Source organism: Gossypium hirsutum, chromosome D05, assembly GCF_007990345.1.
Source record: "Gossypium hirsutum isolate 1008001.06 chromosome D05, Gossypium_hirsutum_v2.1, whole genome shotgun sequence".
Taxonomy (NCBI): domain Eukaryota; kingdom Viridiplantae; phylum Streptophyta; class Magnoliopsida; order Malvales; family Malvaceae; genus Gossypium; species Gossypium hirsutum.
In genome coordinates, this window is record NC_053441.1 from 49,781,047 (window position 1) to 49,808,680 (window position 27,634).

A 27,634-nucleotide genomic window follows, 5' to 3' on the forward strand; every position below is an offset into this window, starting at 1 on the left:
AAAAAAATATGGGTCGTTAATTATTTTTATGTTTTTTATAAAATTTTACAATTTTTTATTTTTTTACATTTTTTATAAAAATTTAATAATTTTTCTAAAATTTATTATTTATTATTTATTATAAAATTTTTCTAATTTTTAATAAGAGCAAGGGCTTAATTACTTTTTTGAAATATTTTGAGGGTCTTTTTGATGCATTTTGAAAGTTCAAATACCTAGTTGAGTTAAGAAGAAAAAGCAAGGGCTTAATTGTTTTTTAAAAGAAGTTTGAGGACCTTTTTGATGCATTTTGAAAGTTCAAGTGCTCAATTGAGTGCAAAAAAAAAAAGAGGGGCTTAATTGTTTCTTTTTTTTTTAAGTTTGAGGGCTTTTTACTCCATTAAGCCAATTCTTTATTTCCTCATTTTCTCTTGTGCATATCTTTCAAGGGCTTATTGTTAAATTTCTTTATCATTCTCATTTTCGTTCTTTGAGAATGCTTAACACTTGAAAACACACATGTTTGAGAGGTCTTCATTGTTTACATATTTTCGTTGTACTTGCAAAAAGATACTTAAGGTTTCATTTTAGGTATAAAATCTTAAGTAATTTGTAAAGGGTTATTGTTGAGCTGTAAAAGCTAGAGGGTTTTAGTTTAGTCACAAAAAATAGGGAGAAGGTTTTATCTTAGCATTGTGAAAGAGACAAGGATTGTAAAGGTTATACATTTTCCTTGAAATGTAACAATTCAATTATAGTAAATTGGTAAAGCCTTGGTTAAGGTATATCAAGGTAGTGGAGGTAGGCAACTGGGGCTAAATCTCTATAAATTAAATTGTCCAAGTTTTTCTTCCATTTCCTCATTATTTAGAAAAGTTAGTAAAGAGTTTTACTCTTGGTATTTTTGGGCCTAGCAATAATTGTATTATTTATTCGTGAAAATTGAATCAAATCAAATTTTAATTGATAAAATTACACAAAAAATTATCGCACATTAGTCCTAAGATCATGTATAATTTTGAGATTTATCTCTCTCTAAATAAACTACATTTTCTTTCTTTCTTCTTCCTCTCATATTTGACTTCTTCTACAAGTGTGAGCATAACACCCCAAAGATAAATGTTTAATTTGTTAAACTTTGATGAAGTAATTGGTTTGGTTTACTGGATAAGTGACTTGTGTTCTTTGAGGTACGGGTTTAAGTTTTGGGTGGAGCAGTTAAAATTATTTTTGTTTTGGAGGCTTGTGAGTTGTTTGGCTAGGAGAATTTGGGTTTAATTGCGGTTTAGGCTGTTGGGGTTTGAGTAAATCTATTTTATTTTGATTTATCCTAAATATCTGATTTATTTGACTTTATTTATTATTCTTTAATTTTGAAATTTAAAATAAATATCCCAAGAAAATCTCCCCATTTATTCCCCATTTGGTTCCACGGTTTTTTTTCCTCTGTGCACGTCCAATCTCTCTTGATTTTTGGGTATTCTTTTCCTTCTTTGTTTTATTTTCTTCTCTTTTTCCTATTGGTTCTTTACATCTTCATTGCTTTATTTTCTTTCTTTATTGCGTGGGGAAGTTCTACTGTTTCGATTTGGTAAGTCTATTATTTTCTCAACATATTATTTTATTCCACGCAGTCGAACCTTTGTTTTATTTTCGAGATTATTGTGGGGTTTAAGTGTTATTTGGGTAATTAATGGCTTTTGGTATTTGCGAGTTGTTGACTCAATGATGTGGGGGTTTTTGTTAGGCGTTAATTGTGAAGCATTTGATCCTCCATCGGCAACTTAAGCATCGTTAGAGCTGCTGTTCTTTAAGGGGTAAGTGTTTTGTTCGGTTTTGAAGTGATTTTGGCTGTGTTATTCGTGTAGTAGTTTGTATGGTACTGTTATTAGAAAAAAATAAAAAGGTGGAATTTGTCATTTGGATCGTTGGTTTTGTTACTAGTTTGGGGTGCGAATTGTTGCGTTTAGGTTCTGGAAGTTTCGTGTTGGAATCAGCATCAGAATTTGATGAGGTGTGTATCGAAAAATATGAAAAATAGCAATCGGTGAAAGGCAAAAAAGTTCATCGTCGATGTCACATGTCACGAGTGTGTGTGGGCCGTGTGGACCCAAAATTCAAGATTTTTTCTAGGTTCAAGCACATTGTCTCGATCGACCGTGGGTCTTTTGTAGGATCGATATGTGATTAAATGTACTGTAAAATATGAAATCTAGTCATCTGCTGGTGTAAATTATGTTATTTGTAAGTATGTTTGAGATGCCATATGGTAAGTCATCTTGAAAAATATTATGTATGAGGTTTGAATCTGATATATCATGCATGTAAAACTGTAGCATGTAAGGTTATTATTCTGATTATATTTGCTTCTAGGATGGGTTACTTTATGTAGAGGAAGTGTTTCTGTAAAAGGCGATAATTCGCCTATTTATCTAGCAGTGCAGATGCAAATATTTTGTAAAGTGTTTTATCAACACTAAGCGATGTGTAGAGTTGGGTGGGTGTTTCATACCCCACATGATGTGTTGGGAGGGTCGGAGTTGGTGTGTAGCGGATGGGGGTAGGATTATATGTCTGTATCTGTATTACTCTAATATGATTCTGTTTTTGTTAATTTGTTTAATATGCATTAACTATTTTAAGTTATTCATTATACACTAAGTTTCGAAAACTCACTTTCTATTTGACTCATATTTCCAAGTAACCCTCAGACTTAGGCGGATCGGTGCAATCGGGAGCTCAGTTAACACTATATTTTCGTAAATTTGACTTATTTTAATTTTGGATTTAGAGTTTTGTAAATTTTGGACTCTCTGAACATTTTGGACTGTTTAAGGTTTAAAACTTTATTTCTGCATTTTGCTTAAAATCGTTTAAACATTTTTATCGACAATAGTCATTTTTCTGCAAAGTTAATGATTTTCAAACGACGAACAGTGTTTTCCAAAATATCACTTATTAAGGAGCTTCCGCTGTAAAATTATAAGTTTATTTTAAAAAATAAACAACAATTTTAATAAAAAAATTAGATAAGATATGTTTTTCAGATAATACGGGATTTTTAAGAGTTTATGTCGATTTACAAAAGTAAACAGAAATTAAATTGTCAACTGTTCTATGTAACAACTTCAGATTTGGTCATAACGTTTAGGCCAGGTTTGGGGCGTAATATTTAGTGGTATTAGAATTAAGTTGCAAAACTCGAGTTGTAAAATTTTAGGTTTCAAAATTTTTGTGAAAATCGTCTTCTGAGTAAAGTTCATTTTTGTATTAATTTGAAAAAAAATAATTCTATGAAATACCAAGTCTCTGACGTTGATCCTATAAATACTTTTGACTTAGATAAACTGTAACACCCCAAATCCGGTCTAAACGTTATGATCGAATCTGGCGATGTCACATTGTAATACCCCTTACCCGTTAAACATGTTAAATCGAGTTATAAAACTTCATTCAAATTTAAACTCTTCAAATTTTAACATGCTTTTATAAATCTTCATGTTATAACTTCAAAATACTATATTTGTAACAAATAGGGCTTCTGAGACCCAATACATACTCATGCAATTCAATACTTCATTTCCATTTCATTTAATTCACGATTCTCATGTTCACGATTCAATTCAATTTCTCAATTTAATATACATTTCAATACCACAATAAATCATTTAATTCAAATCATATCATTTGCAATTTCCATTTAATTCATGTACAATTCAATTTCATTAAGTTCAATACTAATACATATTTATCGTTTAATTTAACGTCCCCTTTTTGCATCATTTTACACTTCAAGCATGAACCTAGTATTTCATTTCCTTTCCACTCCCGTTTCCTATGCATATCACACAAGATATAAACATTACACTCAACCATAATCGCAAGCTAGTCTTTTTGAAGACTAACCACATGATAAACCATTTTAATAAAGATTACAAACTACAAACATATTTCCATCTAGACATTTATCATCTTAATGCATAATTTTATAAATTTAATGTGGCGTAATCCAGCCACAACTTGGCCAAAGCCTAAGTATACACACCAAACATGCTAGCCAAATAAACATATAGTATAAGCATTATAAGCATGGATAAGCACCACATTTATTTATGTATCAAACTTATCAACATGAGTTAATTAATAAATCATTTCTGACATTGCTACATACCAAATCATATACCAAGTATACCACATACACATACTATGAAACTTTATTTTCTCACATGAACTTTAACTATAACTAATAACTCACAATTATAAACATCATTTCTTTTCAATCGTTTATCGATTATAATCCAGCATATGGCCAATTATACACAAATCATTCATATTTTATTCCAATTTTCCTCCTCCTCCTCTCCATTCCACATCCTTAATGTGTATAACACACTTAAACAACATTAACTACAATTTCACTATTCACTCACATGTATATTCAAAGTTGTCTAATCGAGTCAGAGTCACTAAATTATTTTTACCTAGTGCTATAGAACTCCAAATTAATATCCATAAATTTTTCCCAAAACTATATTCACATATATTCTTACCATAAAATTTTAAGAATTTTTTGTTTAGTCAAATAGTACATTTTATTCTTTAAAGTTTCCCCTATTTCACTGCTCAACAGTTCTGACCTCTCTTCACTAAAAATTAATTATCTCATTGTACAGAATTTGGATATTGTTTCGGTTTGTTTCTCTTGAAAATAGATTCAATAAGGATTCTAAAAATATAAACTTTATCCCATAATTATTTTTTTACAATTTTTTACAATTTTCCAAAGTCAGAATAGGGGATTCCAAACTCATTCTGATTCTGTCTAACTAAACTTCAAATATCTAAAAATACATAACTTGTTTTCTAGCTTTGTTTCTTTTTTGTGAAAATAGACTCATTCAGGTTCAATTTCATAAATTATTAAACATCTAATTCAACCTTCACCATTTTTGGTGATTTTTAAAAGTCACACAACTGTTGTTGTCTAAGCTGTTTTATTGCTAAATGTACTCTTTCATAATTTCACTTTTTCACTTTCAATCACAATTCAATTCAAAATTCACTTTTCCATTTCTAAGTCGATATGCAATTCAATTCCACACCTATATTCATTATTCAATTACACTTAGTCAATTTCCCGATGGACACTTCGGAATAATAATAGATACTCGGTGGATTCAGCACATAGCAACCACCTTATTAATCAATGATGTCCAGTGGAATCAGCACATAGCAACCACTTTACTAATCAATGATGTTCAGTTCACATAGTAGCCTGCACATAGTACTACACATGTGACCATTACCATTCGATACACGTAGTAGCCTGCACATGGTACTACATACGTGATCGAAACTATTCGATACGTATAGTAGTCTGCACATAGTACAACAAATGCGACCTATCATTCCGGTACACGTAGTAGCCTACACATAGTACTACACACGTGACCATCACTTTCACTTTTACATAGTGGCCTACACACAATCCGTGCCACACGTGATCATTTCTGTCACTTCATTCGTATCCCTTTTTATTCCAAAGGTTCATTCGAGAATTTTTCACTCTTTCTCACTTTTTTTTATCGATCAATTTCAATTTCTCTTCTTTCTTAATTTATAACAATAAATTTAACTTATATAACCTTCAAACTATTCATTCCAGTCCAAAAAACATACTTTGGAAAAATTACATTTTTGCCCCTAAAGTTTCACAAAATTACGATTTTTCCCCTAGGCTCGTAAAATAATTTTTATTCAATTTCCTTGAATTTTAGGCCTAGTTGAACCATTTTCATGACTATAGAAGTCCACAATACTCACTTATTCACACACTTGTGACATATTTTATAACTTTTACAAATTAATCTTTTTAGGCATTTTCATCGAAAATTACATAGTACAAATCGTTTATCACACTCCAAACATTCATATTCTTCCATAAAACATCAAAATACATGCATATCATTCATGGGTAAATTTTTAAACACAAATCCTAGTTCAGAACAATGGTAAAAATAAGTAAATCTTGTTACGAGGATTTCAAAAATGTAAAAATCATTAAAAACGGGGATAGAACGGACTTACAATCGAGCTTGGAAGCTTGAAAAACCCTAGCCATGGTTTCTCCATGCAATTTTCAGCCTAGGGGTTGAAGATGGACAAAAATTGGCTTTTAATTTTTTTAATTCATTTTAATAACTAAATGACCAAAATGCCCTTAATGAAAAACTTTGGAAACATGCCTAACCATACCCATTTTTATCCAAAAACTTAACCAATGGTCTAATTACCATATAAAGACCTCCAATTTAAAATTTCATAACAACTGGACACCTCTAACATATAGAACTCAACTTTTGCATTTTTACAATTTAGTCCTTTTGACTAAAATGAGTGCCCAAACGTCAAAATTTTCGAACGAAATTTTCACAAAATCATTTTGTAAAATCGTATGCCATAAAAATATAATGAAAATAAATTTTTTTCTCGTCAAATTTGTGATCCCGAAACCACTATTTCAACTAGCCCCAGATTCGGGCTGTTACATAAACTCTAGTTTAGAAAACTCTGAAATGTTTAGAATTGTACTACGATAGTTAGAGACTGAAACATCTTTGTCTTCTTCTGATAAATTTTTTAGCATAAAATGTACAACGGGCGCGCTCGAGTTAAGTCATCCTCGATGGGCAATATGCCCAATCTAGATATAAGTGAGACACCGGCTAGACCTACTGTTGAGACCGGGTCTCAAAGTAGCTCAGTTGGGGATGACACATTGTCCCAAGCCATGCTGAGATTTTTAGAGAGGGTTCCTAGGCTTCATTCTGGTTCTGGGAATCATGGGTCGGTAATTGAACGACTCTAGTCTAATGGCGCTGAATTGTTTATGGGTGTTATATGTCGCACCCTATAATTTATTTATTAAATTGTACAAATTTCTATCACAAGGAAGAAAAAGGCTTAATGGTTTAGTATGCTAATTAATTATTAGAGGTCTCATGTTTAAATTCCCCTACACTTATTTTATTCATTTTCTCATCCTAGCCACAATTGTTGGCCATTCTAGAAAGTCACACTCCCCATTGACGTTCAAGTCTTTCCATAAAAGGGGGAGATTCTCCTTCCTTTTATTGAGTCAAAGTTTCCTTCCACAGCCCCTTTCTACTCTTTTTTTTGTGCAAAATCCCCCTTTTCACTCCTTTTGTCCTCGAATTTACCCAAAATGAGTTATTGACTACCCTTGGTCAAATTTACCCAAAATGAGTTATTGACTACCCTTGGTCAACCGTAGCACTCTTAAAGCCTTATTTTTTATTTTGTTACTCTTTTTTTCTCTCCTCTCCTCCTTTTCCGTCCACCACATTCTCCTCCACCATTTTCAGCTTTTTCAATTATTTTTAACATTTTTGAAGCTAGTTTTCTTCAAATCTCTTCCCCTCCTCCACCATACTTGGCTGCCGCACCATTTTCCTTCCCCACTACTGCCGTCACTGCACTACCGTCGTGCCGCCGCCAGTTTTTTTCTATTTTTCTTCTTTTCTTCTCCTCTTTCCAAAAATCCTTTTTGTAAACTCCTGAATCTGATTTTTCATTATTAAAAGTCATCTTTCAAATTATTATTTTATTTAAACTCTTTTATTTTCTGATTATAGGGCCTAATCCCCCTCTTTGATCGATTTTTTGGGATTTCGTTACCAAACCCATTTCTCTCCATTTAATTGTAAGTATGAAGAATAATCGTAAGAATTATATTTTCAAAGTATTATTTTTATTTAACAAGGATCTAACTATTCGATTTCGTTCATCATTTAAGAATACTCATAAATTCTGGAATACACGCATCAACTGTAGAAAGGGGTGATAGTTGACGATCTTTTTGCGTAAATAGTGTCAAATCAGTGTTATTTATTTAAGGGAATATTATTATTTCTTTAGATCGGTACTAAAACGTATTTTGATTTAACATAGTGACTCAAGAAAAATCGGATTCATCTATTTCGAAGTGGAATCGAGATCTAATCTATCAAATCTAAGGTGTAGGGATTTAAGTGATATTATTCGATATTACGATTAAATAAATAATCATGAAGAATATTTATATATATAGTAAGTGTATTACTAATGGATATTGATATTTAATATTGTGATTATGTGAATACAAGTATATTCATAGAAATTAGTAAAACCGATAAGCGAGGATAACAAGTAAGTAAATCCTGAAATTTTGTGATTCCATGGTGTGATTGGATTCTAAGATGTATGATAATATATGATTTTCATCACTCATGTCATGCGATTAATGACTTATAAAATATGGTATACTTATTGATATGGAAATAATATATGTTACTAAATTTTGATCTAAAGATTTGTATGTTGATTATGCTCTACTATGATGCTCTGATTTTCTTGATAAAACATGCTATTGTGAAATTATGTGAAAAAAATGAGACCTGACTCGTATGTTAAGCATGTCATACTTTGATAATCCGATTCACATGTAAAGCATGCTACTGAAAAATCTGTTCTATTGCCATAGCACATGCATGGGGTGGGAAAAATGTACGAAGGAAGTATCTCGAAGTAGATCTGCATTTTTGGTGTCTTATCCACTATATTATGTATCTGGTAGTAAATCTGCAATTTCTGGTGGTTCGACCATATTTTGGTGTGTTATTGGTTGGATGAGTTTTGGGGAACCTTGTATGGTGTGTAGCGGAGTTGGGTAGGATTTAAGTACTAATATTTGTATTGTATTCTGAAAATGTTGCATCGATTACGTCATTACACAGTCTGCCATATCTAATTTATAATTGAGTAATTTATATATGTTATAGACTAATTAATATGATGTTGTGATGAATTATTTTTTTGAAATAATTTCTATTTAAGACCTACACTAAGCCTTTTTAAGCTCACCCCCTTCAAACTTTGATTTCAGATAATTGAGGCTAGGATGGGCTTGGCTATGGAGGTACTCTTGATTATTTTTCAGAAAACCTTGCAAGTAGTGGTATTGGACACTTTGGTTTGTGTTCATGCCTTATATACTTTAATTTTGGGACTTTGGTTTGGATTTTTTATTTGGGAAATTTAGATAATGTTTTGGGGTTTTTCTTTTCTGTATGATTTGTTATGTTTAATTATAATTTAAATAATTTGAAGAAATAAAACTAAAACGATGGACTATTTTTACAACAAAATTTATTAGACTCCAAGTAAACTTAATACTTGATTTTTCTAAAAAAAACCCATCACAACATGTTTGCAAAATCGATGATTTCTAAAGTATCAATATCAATCTTATGATTTTCAAAATGACATTTTCCGCTGAGATGTTTTTTTTTTTTGAACCTTGACATTTTGTATTTGAACATAAGATCAAATTTCTAAAAAAAAAAGCTTAAATAACACAACCTTTGGTCTTCGTAAAGGGATTTTCAAGAGATAATTTCTAAAATGTTTTATTGGCCTACCGTCATGGCCAATGTAATCTTTAAGATTTGGCCATAACGTTTGGGTCAGGTCTAGGTGGTTACATTATAGGAGTCGCATGTCTGTGGCCAAATACTGGTTGGAGGCCACTGAGAGGTTAATGAAGAACATTGACTGCACCCCCGAGCAAAAATTGAAAGGTGCAGTGTCTCTGCTTCGTGATGAGGTGTACCAGTGGTGGTTGACTGTTGACAAGGGTAATCAACCAGATTAGATTACTTGAGATTATTTTTAGAGCGCCTTCTAAAGTAAACATGTGGGGGCGAGTTATCTGGATGCTTGTAGACGCGAGTTTATGAACCTTACTCAGGGGGACAAGACTGTGGCCAAATATGAGGCTGAATTTCTGAGATTGGGCAGATATGCTTGTGGGATGGTATCAATTGATTATGATAAGTGCATTCCCTTCGATGAAGGATTGAAGGATAATCTGAGGGTTCTGATAGCTCCGCAAAGGGAGTAGGTTTTTTCCGTTCTGGTAGACAAGACGAGAATTGATAAGAAGGTTAAGTGTGAAAATAAGGAGCGTGAGAGGGGTACGAATAAGAGGGATTCAGGGTTTAAGGTTCTAGTTGCTCCTACTGTGGCTCAACCATGTAAGAATTATGGTAGACACCATCCGAACGAGTGTTGGAGGAGGTTAGAAGCTTGTTTGCGATGTGCGTTGATGGAGCATTGCATCAAGGATTGTCTACAGCATTCTGGTCAGATGCAAAACTTCAACTCCGAGATTTTTTCAGCCTTAGCGGGCAATTCAGCAGCCGTCTAGGGGTCGTGGTTCGGTCAGGGGTGGTAATGGTGTAACAACCCTTTTCAGTGAAATCGAAATAGTGGTTTCGGGACCACAAATTCGAGTCAGAAAGAAAAATTATTTTAATATTATTACATGGTCTGCATTATGATAGGAATGACGTATGAAAATTTCGTTAATAAAATCTTATCGATTTCAAGTTTAATTGCTAGAAATGACCAAATTGTATAAAGTGCAAAAGTTGAATTCTAATAGCTAGAGGGATTAAATAGCTATGGAATTCAAAATTTAAGGTCTTTATAAGAAAAATAGACCATTAAGAGAAGTTAGTAGATAATTTTGATGATTCATCCATGGAAATTTAAGAAAAGAAAAGGACTAAATTGGAAAGTGGAAATAATAAAAGATGATAATTAATTAAAAGACAATATCATCCTATTTCATCATCTTCCTCAAATTATTTTCATGAAAACTGTAACACCCCCTTACCCGTGTCAGACGCCCGAACCGAGTACGAGGCCTTACAGAACTTTAACAAAATTAATTTTTTCATATTTTATTTTAAAGTCCCTTTTTGCACTTAACATTTACATACTTGCATTAAAAGTTATCAACACAACATTGAAATTTCATACACGTGGAATTTAATCCATATTAGTCCATATCGATGACTTAAACAAAATAAACTATTATATAGTATATACAGAACAATTTATGACACATAACAAAATGACCAAGTCCTCTATACATGCCATAATTCCAAAATAATATTTTTGACTAAAATACCCAAAAGGAAGTTGATAGTGTGACTGGATCTCTGACAACCTCTGATTTTCGAGTTGGCTTGGTAACACTATAAAACAAGGGAAAAGAGAAAGGGATAAGCATATAGCTTAGTAAGTAAGTATGTAATTAATAAACAAGTTTCTAGCATATTTCCATAGATAATATAATCATAATCACACATAAATTCATTCTTTATTCAAGTTCCAGAAAGCTGTTTATTCACATCATATTCACTAAATTATTTTTATCTGGAGCTACGGAACTCCAAATTATATCCGTAAATTTTCCCTGAAACTAGACTCATATATCTTCTTACCATAAAATTTTTAGAATTTTTGGTTTAGTCAATTGGTACAGTTTATTCTTTAAATTTTCCCTTGTTTCACTGCTCGATAGCTCTGACCCCGCTTAACTAAAAATTAATTATCTCTTTGTACAGAATTTAAATGATGTTCCCATTTATTTCTATTGAAAATAGACTCACTGAGAAATTTAAGCATGTAAATTATAAACCATAATTATTTTTTTACAATTTTTAATGATTTTTCATAGTCAGAACAGGGGATTTCAAAATCATTCTGACCCTATCTCAATAAAATTCCAATATCTCAGAATATATAACCCTTTTATCTATTCTTTCTCTTTTATATGAAAATAGACTCATTAATATTTAATTCCATGTATCATTCAACCACTAACTAAATTTCTATAATTTTTGGTGATTTTTCAAACTAACGTCATTGTCACTGCCCAAATTTGTTCTGTTTCAAATTCACTCATTCATATAACACTATAACAATTTATTCAACATTCAATAACAATTTAATTTGTAGGCACAGTACGAGACTTTATCACTCCAGTTACTCCTTTGCAATTTATAACATTTCAATCACATATTCATATTTGTTTGCAATTACTCATATCCCATTGAACATGTCAGAATAATAACGAATATTCGGTGGTTTGCACATAGTACCACCCATGTGACCATTGTCATCCGATACACGTAGTATCCTACACATAGTACTACACACGTGATCAAGCTTTTCAGTTCACGTAGTAGCCTGCACATAGTACTACACACGTGATCAAGCTTTTCAGTTCACGTAGTAGCCTGCACATAGTACTACACATGTGACCATTATCTATCGATACACGTAGTAGCCTGCACTTAGTACTACACACGTGTTCATAGGTACTTTATTCAAGCCTTTCCTATTCCGATGGTCCAACAGGGATTCTCACTTTTCAATATTTTACAATTTATCTGAAATCAAATCACAATTTCCAATATTTCATCCAATACCATAACAAATTTAATAATTCGATTCGAACTACTTCAATTTTTACTCGACAATCATATATCCACAATTCAAGCTAATTTTGTTCAATTCAACTATCAATACTAAATTTCTAATTGTTAAATAACTATTTCATATTCAACCATTTCTCATATATTATAACAAAATATTAAAAATAATTATAAACGATGTATTATTTACATAAAACTTACCTCGGTGTAAAATGTAGTGATTTTGCAATTTAATCCGAAATCTTTTCCTTTCCCTGATTGAGATTGATTCCACGTTCTTCTTGATCTATAATATCAAATTTAGTTTGTTTAATATTCACATTTATCCAAAACAGCCCTCGACTCAATTTTGGAAAAATTACAATTTTACCCCTAAACTTTTACATATTTCCACTTTTGTCCCAAAGCTCGGAAATTAAACTTCATCCCTTATTCTTATGGTTTATGACATGCTAAACATTTTTCCCTTCTATGGTAACATCAAATTCCCACTCTAAGACTTACTTATGAACATTAGGTATTTCTACCGATTATGTTGTTTTACTCGGTTTCACTTAAAATCGACTAGCAAAAGTTATTTAACATAATTGAAAACTTCATATTCTACCATAAAACATCAAAATAAATACATTTTACCTATGGGTATTTTTCCAAATATGAACCCTAACATGAATTAATGGTAGAATAAGCTAAATCGAGCTACGAGAACTCCAGAAACGTAAAAAAAAACATTAAAAACGGGGCTTGGATGCACTTACTATGAGGCTTAGAAGCTTGAAAACCCTAACTATGACTTCCCCCCTTGTAAAATTCGGCCTTAGCTTGAAGATGGACAAAAAATTGGCTTTTAATTTTGTTTTTAATTCATTTTAATAACTAAATGACCAAAATGCTTTTAATGAAAATCTTTGGAAACATGCCTAACCATGTCCATTTTTGTCTACCAACTTAACCAATGGTCTAATTACCATATAAGGACCTCTAATTTAAAATTTCATAACAATTGGACACCTCTAACATATAGAACTCAACTTTTTCACTTTTTACAATTTAGTTCTTTTGACTAAATTAAGTGCCCAAACGTCAAAATTTTGGAACGAAATTTTCACGAAATCTTTCTGTGAAATTTTAAACCATAAAAATATAATGATAATAAATTTTTTCTCATCGGATTTGTGATCCCGAAACCACTGTTTTGACTAGGCCCTAAATCGGGCTGTTATAGAAACCCTAGCTAAGAGAAAAGAATTCAAGCAAGCTTAATTGGATCCGGATAGACCTAGTACGGTATTGGATCGAGGAAAACAAAAAGCATCGGATTAGTAGATTCTCGTATACAAATAAGTGTCGAGGTAAGTTCGTGTAACTAAATTGTGTACATTTATATGTTTGAATTAAATGTTATACATGTGAATTGTATAATTGCCATGTATATGAAATTGGTTAAATATCTGGTAATGCCCGATAAATTTTAAGTCCCGTTTGAACAAATGAAAATCGATGGATACAAGTTTCCCGAATTGGTTGTGGTCCTACATATGTTGCGGTCACACCATAGCTCGAAAGAACGTCCCGATATCTGGCCCTCTCGAGATTCCCATTATATGGTTCTTGCAAGCTTCCCGTTATTAGCTCTTCGGAGCATCCTAGTTGGTTGTGATTCTGCATGTGTTGTAGACATACATACCATAGCTCTTATAAGCGTCCCGTTATATGGTTCTTCGTGAGCTTCTCAATTAAAGGCTCTTTGTGAGCTTCCCGATTAATAGCTCTCTGGAGCTACCCGATATGGCTCACTTGGACTTCCCGATATATGGCTATTCGGAGCTTCCCGTTAATGGCTCTTCGAAGTTACCCGTTATTAGCTTGCATAAGCTTTCTGATTATGGCTCTTATGAGCTTCCCGTTATAAAGCTCGGATAAGCTTCCCGTTATATGACTCACATGAGCTTCCCATTATATGGCTCGAGAGAGTGCTTCCCATTTAAGTGTTCTTATGAACACTCCTGAATATGAATTGACGAATTACAGATTCGTACACTTCATGTGGACTACCAATGTCCATCGATATTTCATAAGGTTCAACGGACAAAGTTTCGATATAAGTTAAGATAAGGTCTGAATGAATTATTAATTGTATCTACTTGAAAACATATGGAAATGTCCATATGATGAGCTCATCTTTGTTACTTGAAATGTATTTGAAATACATGACTAACTTGCTTGAAGATGTATATGTGTTAGGTTATTGATTAAATTGATTTGGATGTACTTTGTATGCTCGTTTTAAATGAACATGAATAGTAAGTTAATTTCCCGTTACACGAACTTACTAAGCATTAAATGCTTACTCTATTTTATTTTTTTCCATTTTATAGTACTCGAAAGCTCGTAAAGGTTGGAAGCGGGTCGGAGCAAGATCACACTATCCTTCAGCTCATTTTGGTATAATTAGTGAAATTACTTTTGGTATAATGGCATGTATAAGCTAAGTTAGGTCAAATAATGAAACGTTTTGGTTGTAATTAGTCATTCAAATGGCTAATGATGGCATAATTTAAGGTATATAAGTATAAGACTATGTATTGTTTGGTATATGTGTGTGCTTAGACTTATTGGATTGATGCATTAGGTATAAATATGCTTGAGTGAGTATTTGGTCACTTTGGTAAGTTGATGTTTGAATAAATGTCATGATATATCAAGCATAAGTCTTAGTTATGGCTTGATTTGAAAGTTATAAGTTGGATGGTGAATATGCTTAAATGTTGTTGTAGGTGGAAAGTAATTTGGGTGAGAAAAGTGGCCTTGAAAATGACCTATTTTTCGTCCACGCGAGTAGAGACACGGGCGTGTGTCTCAGCTGTGTGTGACACACGGCCTAGCACATGGGCGTGTGTCTTGGCTGTGTGTCCCCTGCACCTAATTATTGAAAATTAAATTGTCTACATGGCCTAGCACATAGGCGTGTGACTTGGCCGTGTGACCCTAGTCAGAGAGTTACACGGGTATAGACACGGGTTGGGACACAGCCGTGTACCTCACATCGAATGCCCACACGGCCTAAGACATGGGCATGTCATTTGGCCGTGTGAGCCACACAACCTGGCCACACAGGCGTGTGTCTCCTGCACCTAAAAAAATTTTTAAAATTTCGCGAAAGATTCTCTGAGTTCCCGGTTTAGTCCCAACTTGTTTCTAACGCATATTTTGGGCCTCGAGGGCCCATTTAAGGGACATTGTGATTAAATATGATTGTTTTCTGAAATGAATAGTAAATGTTATGAATTAACTGTATTTGATCTGTAAACTCTGGTAATGCTCCGTGACCCTGTTCTGGCAACGGATATGGGTTAGGGGTGTTACAAATGGTATGATCAAAGGTGCTAATCAGACTGAGGCGAGGCAGCCTACATTGGTATATACGACTAGACGCCACGAATGTTATCACTGGTACGTTCTTGATTCATACCTCTCTCTATCTTGCTTTGATAGATATAAGATCAACACACTCTTATATAGCTAGTTCTGTCACTGTAAATCGACAATTATGACCCAAACTCGGCCTAGACGTTATCACCATGAAGCCTGTAAATCCCCAAACTCGGTCCAATTGACTTGTCTGGTTTTGAAAGCACTGATTTTGGTCTATGAAAAAACTTTTTCGTTCTTATTAGATCAAGCAAGCAAGCGGTGAAATTTGAAAATTTCAAGTATTGTTGGCATTGCTAGATATTATAAAGGAAAATATAAAAAAGAGAGGGGGAGGGGAATAACAAAAAGAGAGAGAGAGAGAGAGAGAGAGAGAGAGAGAGAAAGAGAGAAAATGTAGAAGAAAATAAGAATTAAAAGAATTGTTTTTTAAAGTTTATTCTACTACTAACCAGAACTTTTTTAAAGTATATAACATTTTTTGTGTGTAAAATAGATAACAGAAGAATAGTTTATGTAACATTTCTAAATAAATAAAAAAGTTAAGGAATCAATTTGGAAAAAAAGTTAGTATTAATTTTTGACTTAATTTTTTAAATGAACTTAATAGTTTAATTAACCATTAGACTAACTAGTATCTGAAGAAAAAAAAAGTAACTTACGTAACACTTGTGATAAAAAATAATAGGCGCCAAAATATATATATATATATATAATCTAAGAACCAAGAATTAATCAATTTTTTTTTTATAATTTTCGCAACATTCGTATCTTCCATCCTTACCACACAATTCCTCGTTGCTGCAAACCCACATTGCTTTCTGTTGAAGGAAACTGCAACAGCTGGAAGTTTTTTCTTTTGTCAGTGTTAGCAAAGAAAGCGGATGGAATTTTAGACTTCCATTGTTGTCATCTTCATTGACTTTCGGTTCAACTTTTCTCGGTGCAAGAGATGGAAGCGAGAACCGCTGTCTATCATTCCCAACAAACTTATGGATGGTAAAGCCTTTTTTAAAAGAAAATTATTTAATTTTTAACTTTTTAATTTTTTAAATTTTTAAATGAAAAGTAAATTTTCAAAAATTAAATACGTACAAAACAAGGCATATGACATTTTAAAATTTCACATTTTTTTCTTTTTCTTTTGCTGTACACAGAACAAACCCTTAACTGAAAACCTGACTCAAAAGGCAAACAGATCCAAAACATGGTAGTAATTGTACCATCCAACCCAAAGTTTAATATTCTAAATTAATGGCTTATATACTTTAAAACCCCTTAAATTGTTATATTTTATTTAAATAAGTTTTAATCTATAACTTGATTTTAATATAAAGTAAAAATATTTTGAATTTTAAATTAATTTATATTTTATGCTTACATGAATTTGATGAAAATAATTTATTGAATTAAAATAAAATAATATTTTAAAATTTCTTGAAAATGTTTATATATAACATAAAATTTGGTTTAGTATTAAATTTTATGTTGATATCAAAAGTGTAGAATTTCTATACATCCATAAGAAATTAAAAACCTATCATTCAAAACATATTACTTTAATATTAAAAAAAGAATCTTTTATGAATAAAAAAATAATAAGATAGGAGCTTATTTAACTACAAAACTAATATAAAAATGTAATAATTTAAAGCTTTTTTTGGTATATTAACCTAAATTAAATTTTAACATTTTATAATTACATTTAAATAAAATATAATCAGATTATTCAACCTAATTAATGATTTAAAATATCATATTTTCATTTTTTAAAATCGAATAAAATTTTATATTTTCATATATTAATATATTCATAATTAAAATATGTTTACACATATCATATGCATTTTATTTAAAAAAAAAGCTAGAAATTAAACTAGAAATTTTATATATTTTTTAAAATCTTTTAAATTTTAAAAATTAATAAATTACTAATATGACATGCACATATATTGCTCTATGTATTGACATAAAAAAATTACAAAGATATTAACTTTTTTATCTATTTTGAGATGATTTGACAAACAACACAAGGAAACGAAAAATTAAATAGACTAAAATGACTTTTTTTTCTATAAAATTGGAAGACTAAATAAGTGGATTCGAATTTTCTCTTGAATCAAACCTAAGTATTAAAAATGAAACATAATTAAGTTTAAACAAAGCTTTCGAACCTAAAAATATTTTATCCAAACCCGACTCTATATAAGTCTATAGGATATCACACTTCATCAATACATAAGTAAATAAGGAAAAAAGAACTTACATTAGTATCATCATACTTTAACATAACTGAACAGCCATAAACATAAAAAAAAAAAAGAAATTGAATAAATAAATACAAGGCAAAGCTTATAGCAGTCAGCAAGATTGCTGGCAAATATTTCATGTAAAAGAAAAAAAAAAGCACAAGAAAACTATCTAAAATACCAATTTCAACCAAGCTTTTTATCAGATCCCATTAGATTCAAATTGAACCATTTCTTTTTACCTGATTTATCCTTTCCATCCGAGTTTCCATCTTCCGTAGGACTCTCGGTCTCAACCGGAACTTTGCAGCTACTTCCATTACTTAAATTGCTGATACCGCTTGGTGGTCTTGTTACGGTGAATGTAGCATGTATGCTATCCCTCTGTTTCAGCAGCTCGTCTACCTGTGTCATATTTGTCAACAACAGGAGTCAAATCAACAATATATTTACATGACTCCAATATGCTTCAACCATCCTTCAAATACGAGAAAAACTTATAAAAATTGAATATATCCAACTCAGGCACACACTTGTATCAGACACATACACCTGAATCTAACATAGTACATGATTGGTTACAGTTTTGATCATGAAGCACTTCTAGAAAGAAGTTAACCCAAATGAGCTGATTACTTTTTTGGCAATATCAAGAAGCTAAGAAACATTTCTATAGCCATTATTAAATATTAGAATGTATATGTACGATTGTGTACAAACCACAAACCACAGTAATACATTGCAATATATTACAGAAAAAGATATATGTAAGCAGCAAGCTCCCTAAATTGAAAATATTGCATAAACGCAGGAAAAACAATATCACCGCACGATAAAAGATAACAAGTTTCGAAACATACAGACTGCTTTTCTTGGGTGTACCGGTTGGTCACTTCTTGAAAGCGTGCCAGTGCCTGGAAAATATCCCACCAAAACTGTAAGATATTGTGTAAAATTCATGATTACAACAAGACTCAAGTAGATCACGGTTCAATTAATACTTTTCTGTATTCCGTTTCAAATTGGCGCAACTCATTTCTCTTTCTTAGAATCTGAGATTCAATATCCTTAAGCTTCTCAGTGGTATCCTCATACGACTTTGCACAAAGTGCCTCAATTGTGTAAGTTGCAGTCTTGAAAAAATTATCTCCTGAGAAAATTCAGCCAATCCAGTCAATGAATAACAGAAATACTAGGAAACATATTTTAACAAAACTAACATGCAAAACAAACAGAGCAAACCATAAACGGCAAATATATGTGTCCCCGCTTTTAGTTCTGAAACCTCACAAGGTTGAAGACCTTCCAACCTTTTAAAGAATGCAGATTCGGGGTCTTTAGCTATTGCTAACTGCATAACAAATGAATACATCATCATTACTTACGCAATAAGAAGCTGGTCATCCAGCAGAGGCAAGGAAGATAATGTCAGAAATGACAACTCACCGCGTTTACAGTGGAATCCATTCGGTATACTTGAAAATGTAAGAAATACATGCCAGCAGATGTCACCTTACCTGTCTTCTCGCTGTCTTCCTGTACACAGATGGTGAAACCATAAACAGAAAGTCATTGAGGTAAGAATAAATGTACAATTACTTCAGAAACACAACTGCAAGTAACAGGGTATCTTTTAACTTCCGAGAAAATATCAGAGAAGGACAAATGCATCATAGCAACAACCACAAAGGCTTTCGCTGCAAAAGGATTAAGATCACTAGTATAACATCAATGAAGAACAAGCTTTCACTGAACAACAGGGCACTAGTAAGACAGTAAGGCTCCATTTGTTTTACTGAAAATGGCTTCCGGAAAATGATTTCTGGAAAATGACTTACTTTTTTGAAAAAACTACTATTTTCTGATGTTTGGATGAATCTGTGTAAAATATTTTCTATTATTTTGGCCAATTTCTTGAAAATATTTCATAAAAACTATTTTCAATGAAACAAACATACATTTGAGATTTTTTTATCTTTTCATTGTTTAATCGAGTTTATTTTATATCTATAAATTTATGTTTTACATTGTTCTTTGTAAATCAAACACGACATAAATATATTTGTTATAAAATATTATAGTGCAATTTCCTTTTAACAATCAAAGTTTATTTTATAATAAGAATATATTTTGTTATAATCAATGTCGTATATAAACTTAATAATAAATAATGCTTAATTAAAACTTAATTTAAATTACATATATGTAATATATGAGAGTATATATTGACACATTAGAGTTGTAAGGGATAAATGAGGCTAAACATTATTTAAACAAATACTCGTATTTATATAATTAAAATATTCATATTTTTATACTAGGTTAAAATATCTCATAAGGCTTCTACTCTTCGTAAATTTGAAATTTAATCCATGTACTTTTATTTTTGGGTTAGTCCTACTTTTTAGATATCAAAATTTAGTTTCAACTGTTAGCATTATTAAAAATATTTTGTTAAATTCATGTTCATGAATACAGAGCATTTTTTATTTAAAAATGTGACATCAACAAAATAGACAAAAAAATTTAACAATGTTAAAAATTGGACTTGATTTTCAAATCAAAAAAGTAGAGGGGCTAAATTCTTGAAAATAAAAGTACAAGGTCTAAATTTTCAAATCTGTGAAGAGTACATAGACATATGGCATATTTTAACCTTTATATTACAAAACATTTATTATTAATATATTTATAATTGTAATAAATATTTATTATTAAAATAAAATTGAAATATTAAATAATTTATTAAAATAATAATTTATATTAATAATTTATTATATGATTAGATATAGATAATTAAATATGTATGTTTAATAATAATGAAAATTGTAATATTTTGTATTAATATTTTATTAATTTTAAATATTTTTAAAAATAAAAAAATTATTATTAATATAATAATATTAAGCTTGATTAAGTTAATTTTTATATAAAACTAAAATCACCCATAAATTACGCTTTTCAAAAGAGTAAGTCATTTTATAAGAAAAAGAGCTTATTTTTCATTGACTTGTAAGTCATTTTCCGTTGACCAAACTGTTTTCCATGAAACATAGGAAAATGCAGAAAACATTTTCCGGAATCCATTTTCCGTGAAACAAATGAAGCCTAAATGAACCATGTAAAAAACAATCTGACAGAAAGCGTTGAAGGTAAAAATAGGAAGTCTTAAGAACTTGGACTAAATAAAGAATGATTATTGGAGATGCAATCAATTTAGAATGGCTGTTTTAAAGAATTAAATATGCACAAAAGCTGCACAGATGCATGACTATATTTGTCTGATGAAATTAGCCATCATGTTTATACTGTTCACGACTCGTATGATAAACTAGTCAAGAACTATGTTACTTGGACTAGGGTGTGAGTGTCAGATATATGTTTCCAACACTGGTTTGTTAAAAAGTTTTTAACATTTTTTCATCTATTTGGAGGTTCATTGAAAGGTCATATCCCAATAACCATGTCCAAATATGTGTTGGACACAGGTCTCGGATATAGATACTTTTAGAAAAAAAATGATGAGTCAGAGTAACATAGATCAAGAATACCAGCCAATTCAGAGATACATCTAGAATGTGAATCGTGGGAAGAGAATAATGGCATGAGTAAAAACATAATGGCAGTGATCTCACTGACACTATATACACAGATAAAAGATGATATATCATATAAAAAGAACATGAGGACTTCAGAATAATGCAAGTCTAAAAATTTATTTACTGAAAATTGGGTAGTCAAAGCAAGAGATTGGACCACCACGAATCACTGAAACAACTACTGCTCAGACCATTGAGCAACTACTATATTTACAGGCAAGACAACAAAATTGACCTTCGACAAAGGTGGTTTAAGTACTAGCAGCATATTTAAATGGTTCATTGTAGTAGATCACATATGAAAAAATTGCAGGCGGATAGCAGAAGGGAAAAGAATGAAAAATAAAAAGAGGCAGGGGGAAAGAGGAAGAGAAAGAGAAAAATTAACCCAGCCCTTCTTGTCCTAAGCTTTTTTCAAATTCCAATCTGACCAAAAATAGGAAATTTTTAGACAAAAAAATATATCAGACCAAACTTACTCATCATGATCATGCACTGAGTGCTAGCATGGCCAATAGCTAGAAACTTCTTTAAAAATCATTAATGAGGTTTTGACTAGCCTTCCCACCAGGGACAAGGAAAGAAACATTGTGGCAATAGATATTATGTTTGCTTCTGTCACTTTATGTTTCCACCTATATTACTAGAATGATATAGCAAAGACCATCAAACAACAAATAAATGTAATAAAACTTTAGGTCTTGACAAGTAGAACTTAAACATTTCCTATAGAATCAAAGAGAAGTGCTTAGTACCTGTAAGGCCAAACCATAGCCACCATTGATGTCGTGCTCGAAATAAAGTAACTGAAAGTTTACATAAGAAAACACTGAGTTATTATAGAATTTTGACATAGGGCCCACATAGAAGAGATTCACGCTCATGCATGATGGACATGCACATACATAGAAACACACAGTAAAAGGGCTCCATAGAGGAGAAGTTATGAGTCAGCAAACAGCCAAACCATAATTTGAAAAGAACACAAATATGTTCAAAGAAAGCTTTCACATATAATACACCTTGAATTTGCTTTGTGCTGTTGAAGTTACCCTAACAACAATCCCACACTCAGCTTGTTCATCGTTTATCGTTACACCAAAGAAGTGGGCACATTGCTTGTCTACCTGCAGCAAAATGCATGAGAACTTGCTAAAATATCTAAAAGAGTGGCACTTTGGATAGAAAGGAAGCACGCACCTTTCCACTAACTGATGTTCCAATAGGAAGGGGTCTAACTGTGACAGTTCCATTTAAAGCTTCTTCAAGAACATTAGCTGAGATAGTAGTCTTGATAGGGACACCAAGCTTGCTGAATATATATATTTAAGCAGGTAAATGAAAAAAAGGGACTTAGAAATAACTAAATGATGCAAAAAAGTTCCAACATTTCTATGGATGTCTCACCTGAATAATGCTGCAAACATTGTATTAACAGTTCCTAGATTGGACAAATCAATCTCCATATCCATCGAATCTTCAACAGCCTTATAACATTTGTTGAAAAAGAGAGAAAATATTATGTTTAAAAAACTTTCCATCACAAAAGAAAATTTATAAACATGAGAAGGAAATACAGTTGGAGGAAAATGAATACAATCTTAAGTTAATATCATCAAAGAAATTTATGAACAAAAATAGTGCCGTCACTGACAAATACAGATAGATTCTTCAAAATTTAGTCAGTGATGCAAGGTTGCACAAAAATATTTGATGGAACTAGAAAGAGAAGTGGAGGAGTTGGCAACACTTTTGGAACTCAAATTACATGGGAATCTACTAAAATATGTAGAGATCACAAATAATAGTTAAAGCTGATGGTTTTCTAGTTTCAAGTAGAAATCTCGAGGGATATTTTAAAAGAAAATAAAAGCTGAAACCCTCAATTGGTGATCTGAGGAGATATTTATAGGGGGCGGATGTCCATCAACAGAAGTCTCCAAGGCACGTTTCAATAAATCAATCAAAGGAAGCACATGAATACCTCTCTTATATCTTCCATCTATTCCCTTCTTCCACCTCTTTCCAAGAGAAAGTGATAATGAACTGCTAAAAACCACTCAAGATTTTTTTTTAAATGCACTTGTCCTGTATCCAGTTTGTGTAGGTAAAATAGAAAGAAAACTAACTGTATATAATAGAACTGCCCATATTGATCCCATAACATGCTTTTGCATCCAGCATATAGCTATCTGTCTTTGTATGGAAGCAACTTCCACTTTCTCAATCAGACCTCAGGAATCACAATTCTTCCATGACATTCCAAAGAAAGGAAAGAACCAAGCAATTCTATTATATACCTGGTCTTGAAGTTGAGTGCCATTTTATTGCGCATTCCTATAATTCTTGCCTTTTTAATAGGCAATTATTTCACACCTATAGATAATAAGAAAAATTTTCAATCGGTACCCAGGCCACTCTAAAATGTCAAAGAAATCCCCTTCTTCTATCTATTTTGCTTCTATACATGGCTTCCCCGGGTTCTGGCTTAACAATCCCTACTTTAGACCAAAAATTGAAGAGAATTCGCCTCAGCATCAAAGGAAGCAATTTTAATTTCACGGGAGTGTCTAGCATTATATAATAATCAGCTAAACATAATATGGAGAAAAAAAAATCATTTTTCTCCCTTGATGTGAAAGAGTTCTTGATCCATCAGATGCATTCATTCAAATTTTATGTCAATCAATAACTCTAGCTTTGCAACATCAATCTAAAACTGATGATCCCAATAAAACTTCTTATTCTCATCATAAGCTCCTTTTTACCTTTTGAGTTGAAGTGCAATGCTTAATTCTGTACAACTTATAAAAGACAACTTTGAACATAATAATGAAGAAGACTAACACAATGAGAAAAGAAAGGAAAGCACCTCAAACCCTGCAGTGTCATATTGTCTCCTCTTTTCTGGGTCAGATAAAATGCTATAAGAATATGCAACTTCCTTAAAAAGTTCTGAAGCCTCAGGATTGTTGGCATTCTTGTCAGGATGATACCTGTCAAAAGAACAAAAAGAAGGAAAATATGAAGGCATCCAAGTTAAAAGTAAACCATAAAAACAAGCATTTGATATGGCTTAATCATAAATCTCGAATATCAGTGCTATAGATCTATCATTTGTACAAACGAGAAGTACATGTCGTTACAAAACTTGCCTCTAAGTTTCCGTCAAATTTCACTCATTTATTTCAGTTCGTAGGCAGCTGAAGCTCACAATTAAAATGTTCGCATAGTAACTCATAAAACAGAAGAAGCACTCAACTTGCAAAGGGCATCGATATAAATCCTCACTGAATTTAAGTACATGAGGAACTGACACCGTCGAAGAGAGAAGATTTGCAGCAACCTCAGCCACATTGTTTCGTGAACAATCTGGCTTGACTCTTTTTTATTGTCCGCAATTCTAACACAGAGTTCCCTAGGAAAGTGACTAGTACAAGTACAAGAACTCTTCATAGAGGTTTCCTATTGAAATACCGATCATTTTCACCAACAAGAAGTTGCAACATTAACCCATTAGCCTCATAGAGCTATAATTCACCCGGCAATTAAACTTAATTGCAAAAGTTATCCATTCATGAAGTTCCCATTAGCTCGAAATCCAATCTAACATCAAACTAACCAAGCCAACAAAAATTACAAAATTGAATTTGGGAGTGGAGGTGGGGATAGGGATGGGGATAGGGGGAACTTACTTGAGAGCGAGCTTTCGATAAGCAGTTTTGATCTCCTGATCAGAAGAATCCCTTGAAACGCATAAAACTTCATAAGGGTCTCGACGCAAACTAGGGGCCGAAGTTCCTTCCATCTTCTTCGAACGCATTTCTTTTTTTTCCTCCGTTCTTTTCCCTCTCTATCAAAAACACCCCTTTTCTTTTCTGTCTTTTAGCTAAAAACTCTCTTCAAATATGTCTAAATTACAGACTCAGATCTACAAATCTAGAAACAGAAAAGAAAACAGTAAAAGATCAACATTTTTCAAAGTGAATGAAAAAAAAGGAATTACACGAAATTCAACGCCTTATTGGATCGCTCCATATCAGCTCTAGGGAAAAGAAAAAGCACAGAAACATATAACAGAAAGAAGAAAAAAATGAAGTAAAGATCTGACTTACAAAGAATAGAAGGAAAAATGAGGGAGCTAGGGTTTTGAAATTTCAAATTTACAGAAAATCTAAAATTAAAAGAAGAAATTTCCCCTTCCCCCCTTCGCTTTTTTTTTCCCCTTTTCTTTCTAAATTTTCTGACTGTTTGTTGTGTTCTTTTTTTTCTTTATATACGTTAGAGAGAGGGAATGACATAAGAAATTATTCTCCCTTTTCATTAACATTTTTAATTTTTATTACCTCAAATAAAAAATTTAATATATTTTTTAGAATTAATTAAGATATATTGCTCCATGACAAATTAAATAATAAAAGAAATATTATTTCAAAAAATAACAAAAGAAATATTGAAATCTTAAATCTATATATAGTTTTGGTATACTATATTTATACATGTATTAAACTCAAAAGCTTTGATAACATGTATCCTTTAATTAATGAATTTATTTAATTATTATATTATATTTAATTAATTAATTTTTGTTGGATTTTTTTTACTCCTAGTTTCATGTCTTATTAGAATGAATTTAATTTACTGCTCGAGCCATCGAAATGGGCCTTGAATAGGTTTTGGCTAGCTGAGTTTGAACCACTTAAGTGTGGCATGTTTTATAAAATAAGTAACATGGTTAGACTCTAATTCAAGACTCTCAATCGATTCCTTGATAAGCTTGAAATTATTGAATATATATTGAAGTCTTATATCTTAATGATTAAAGTGGTATTTTTAGAGATATGAAGTTTTTTAAGGGATTTATTAGTTGAATTAAAAGAGTTTATTTTGTTACTTTCTCAACCTATAAATAGGTGTCATTCTCCTTGGGGTTATATTGATTTTGAGAGCTAAAAATATACAATACTTTTAGAATTTTTATAACTAGGCTTTTTTTTTGTATTGAGTGTTTCATTTTCTTAGTTCTTTATTAATAAACTCTATTAAATAGAGTGAAGAGTTAGATTGGTACATGTTGATTGTGGTATTGTTCTCTATTGGCGCTGCATGAACTTAGCTTATAAAGTGTTATGGGTAGTTATAGGCTTTAGTCGACGAGATGGATTGTTACGGTTGTTTGATTTGGTGATCGAATAAAAGTATATCCTGAGCGAGGCTCCATAGATGTAGGACTCTTGAGTTTGAACTATGCAAAAAAAAAAAGATTGGTTTTGTCATTTCTTCTTTCCTTACTTTACTTCCTCTCGCATTTTGTTTTCGTTCTATTTATCGTTGCAACAAACTTTAAGTTTAGTGAAATATTTCGTTACGACAAACTAATATTTTTCAATTAGTATCAAAGCTTGGCATTATAAGGTATTTTAAGACGATACTGTGATAATTTTGCAACCATGGGACCTATGAGAAAAGGAAGTTCGTTATATTGAGCTCTATTACACCTCAAAATGTTAAGTTCATATCAAAATAGTGACCCTGGGTACTAAATTGAGAAATTTGCAAATTGAGGGGGCTATAGTGAAAATAAGAGCCACTGGCGAACTAATTGATAAAAGATTGGATTTCAATAGCAATCTGGTTACATTGGAGCTAGAAAGTTTCTTAGTGGAAGACATGATGATTATGGGCGTGTACAATTGGCTATTGAATTTGAGATTGGTGAAGGAAGTGCGTGAGTAGTATATAAGGGAAAGGCATTATTCTTCGCCGTGGTTTCCTCATTTTTTTGTTATTTTTTCATCTTCATCACTGGTCTAGATTGAAAGAGAGAAATATTAAAGATCAGTTTGCATGGAAGAATGTAGCTAAAGTTTATGCATAAGTAATTGATGATTTCTCAAACTGGTAAGCTTCCTAACCTTTCTATGTTCCTAGATTTAAGAAAAGGGATGAAAGTTAAATATTTTAGCTATCTATCGGTTCTATTCTATTTTGGATAAGTTGTGGATAATCATTTTAATGGTCTCTGCAT

The 27,634-nt window shown here is 31.7% G+C and overlaps 1 protein-coding gene and 1 long non-coding RNA gene across 3 annotated transcripts; one reads left to right on the forward strand and one right to left on the reverse strand.

Moving 5' to 3' along the window:
• Nucleotides 1-1,419: 1,419 nt before the first annotated feature.
• Nucleotides 1,420-2,513, forward strand: LOC121217188 (uncharacterized). 2 transcript variants are annotated; one of them, XR_005913342.1, is made up of 3 exons: nt 1,420-1,570; nt 1,727-1,796; nt 1,924-2,513. It is a non-coding gene; the product is annotated as an uncharacterized lncRNA (long non-coding RNA). The 2 variants fall into 2 exon arrangements; XR_005913343.1 differs by having other exon boundaries at nt 1,950-2,513.
• Nucleotides 2,514-18,005: 15,492 nt separating this feature from the next.
• Nucleotides 18,006-25,923, reverse strand: LOC107903873 (chaperone protein dnaJ 15). Its single transcript, XM_016830052.2, has 12 exons — nt 25,722-25,923; nt 25,302-25,545; nt 24,479-24,602; nt 23,014-23,093; nt 22,807-22,918; nt 22,629-22,733; nt 22,362-22,412; nt 19,454-19,543; nt 19,250-19,358; nt 19,009-19,157; nt 18,868-18,921; nt 18,006-18,412 (listed from the first exon to the last, which is right to left on the reverse strand). Exons 2-12 carry the CDS (start codon nt 25,427-25,429, stop codon nt 18,194-18,196), a joined length of 1,221 nt encoding a protein of 406 aa, XP_016685541.2. The 5' UTR covers nt 25,430-25,545; nt 25,722-25,923; the 3' UTR covers nt 18,006-18,193.
• Nucleotides 25,924-27,634: the final 1,711 nt, after the last annotated feature.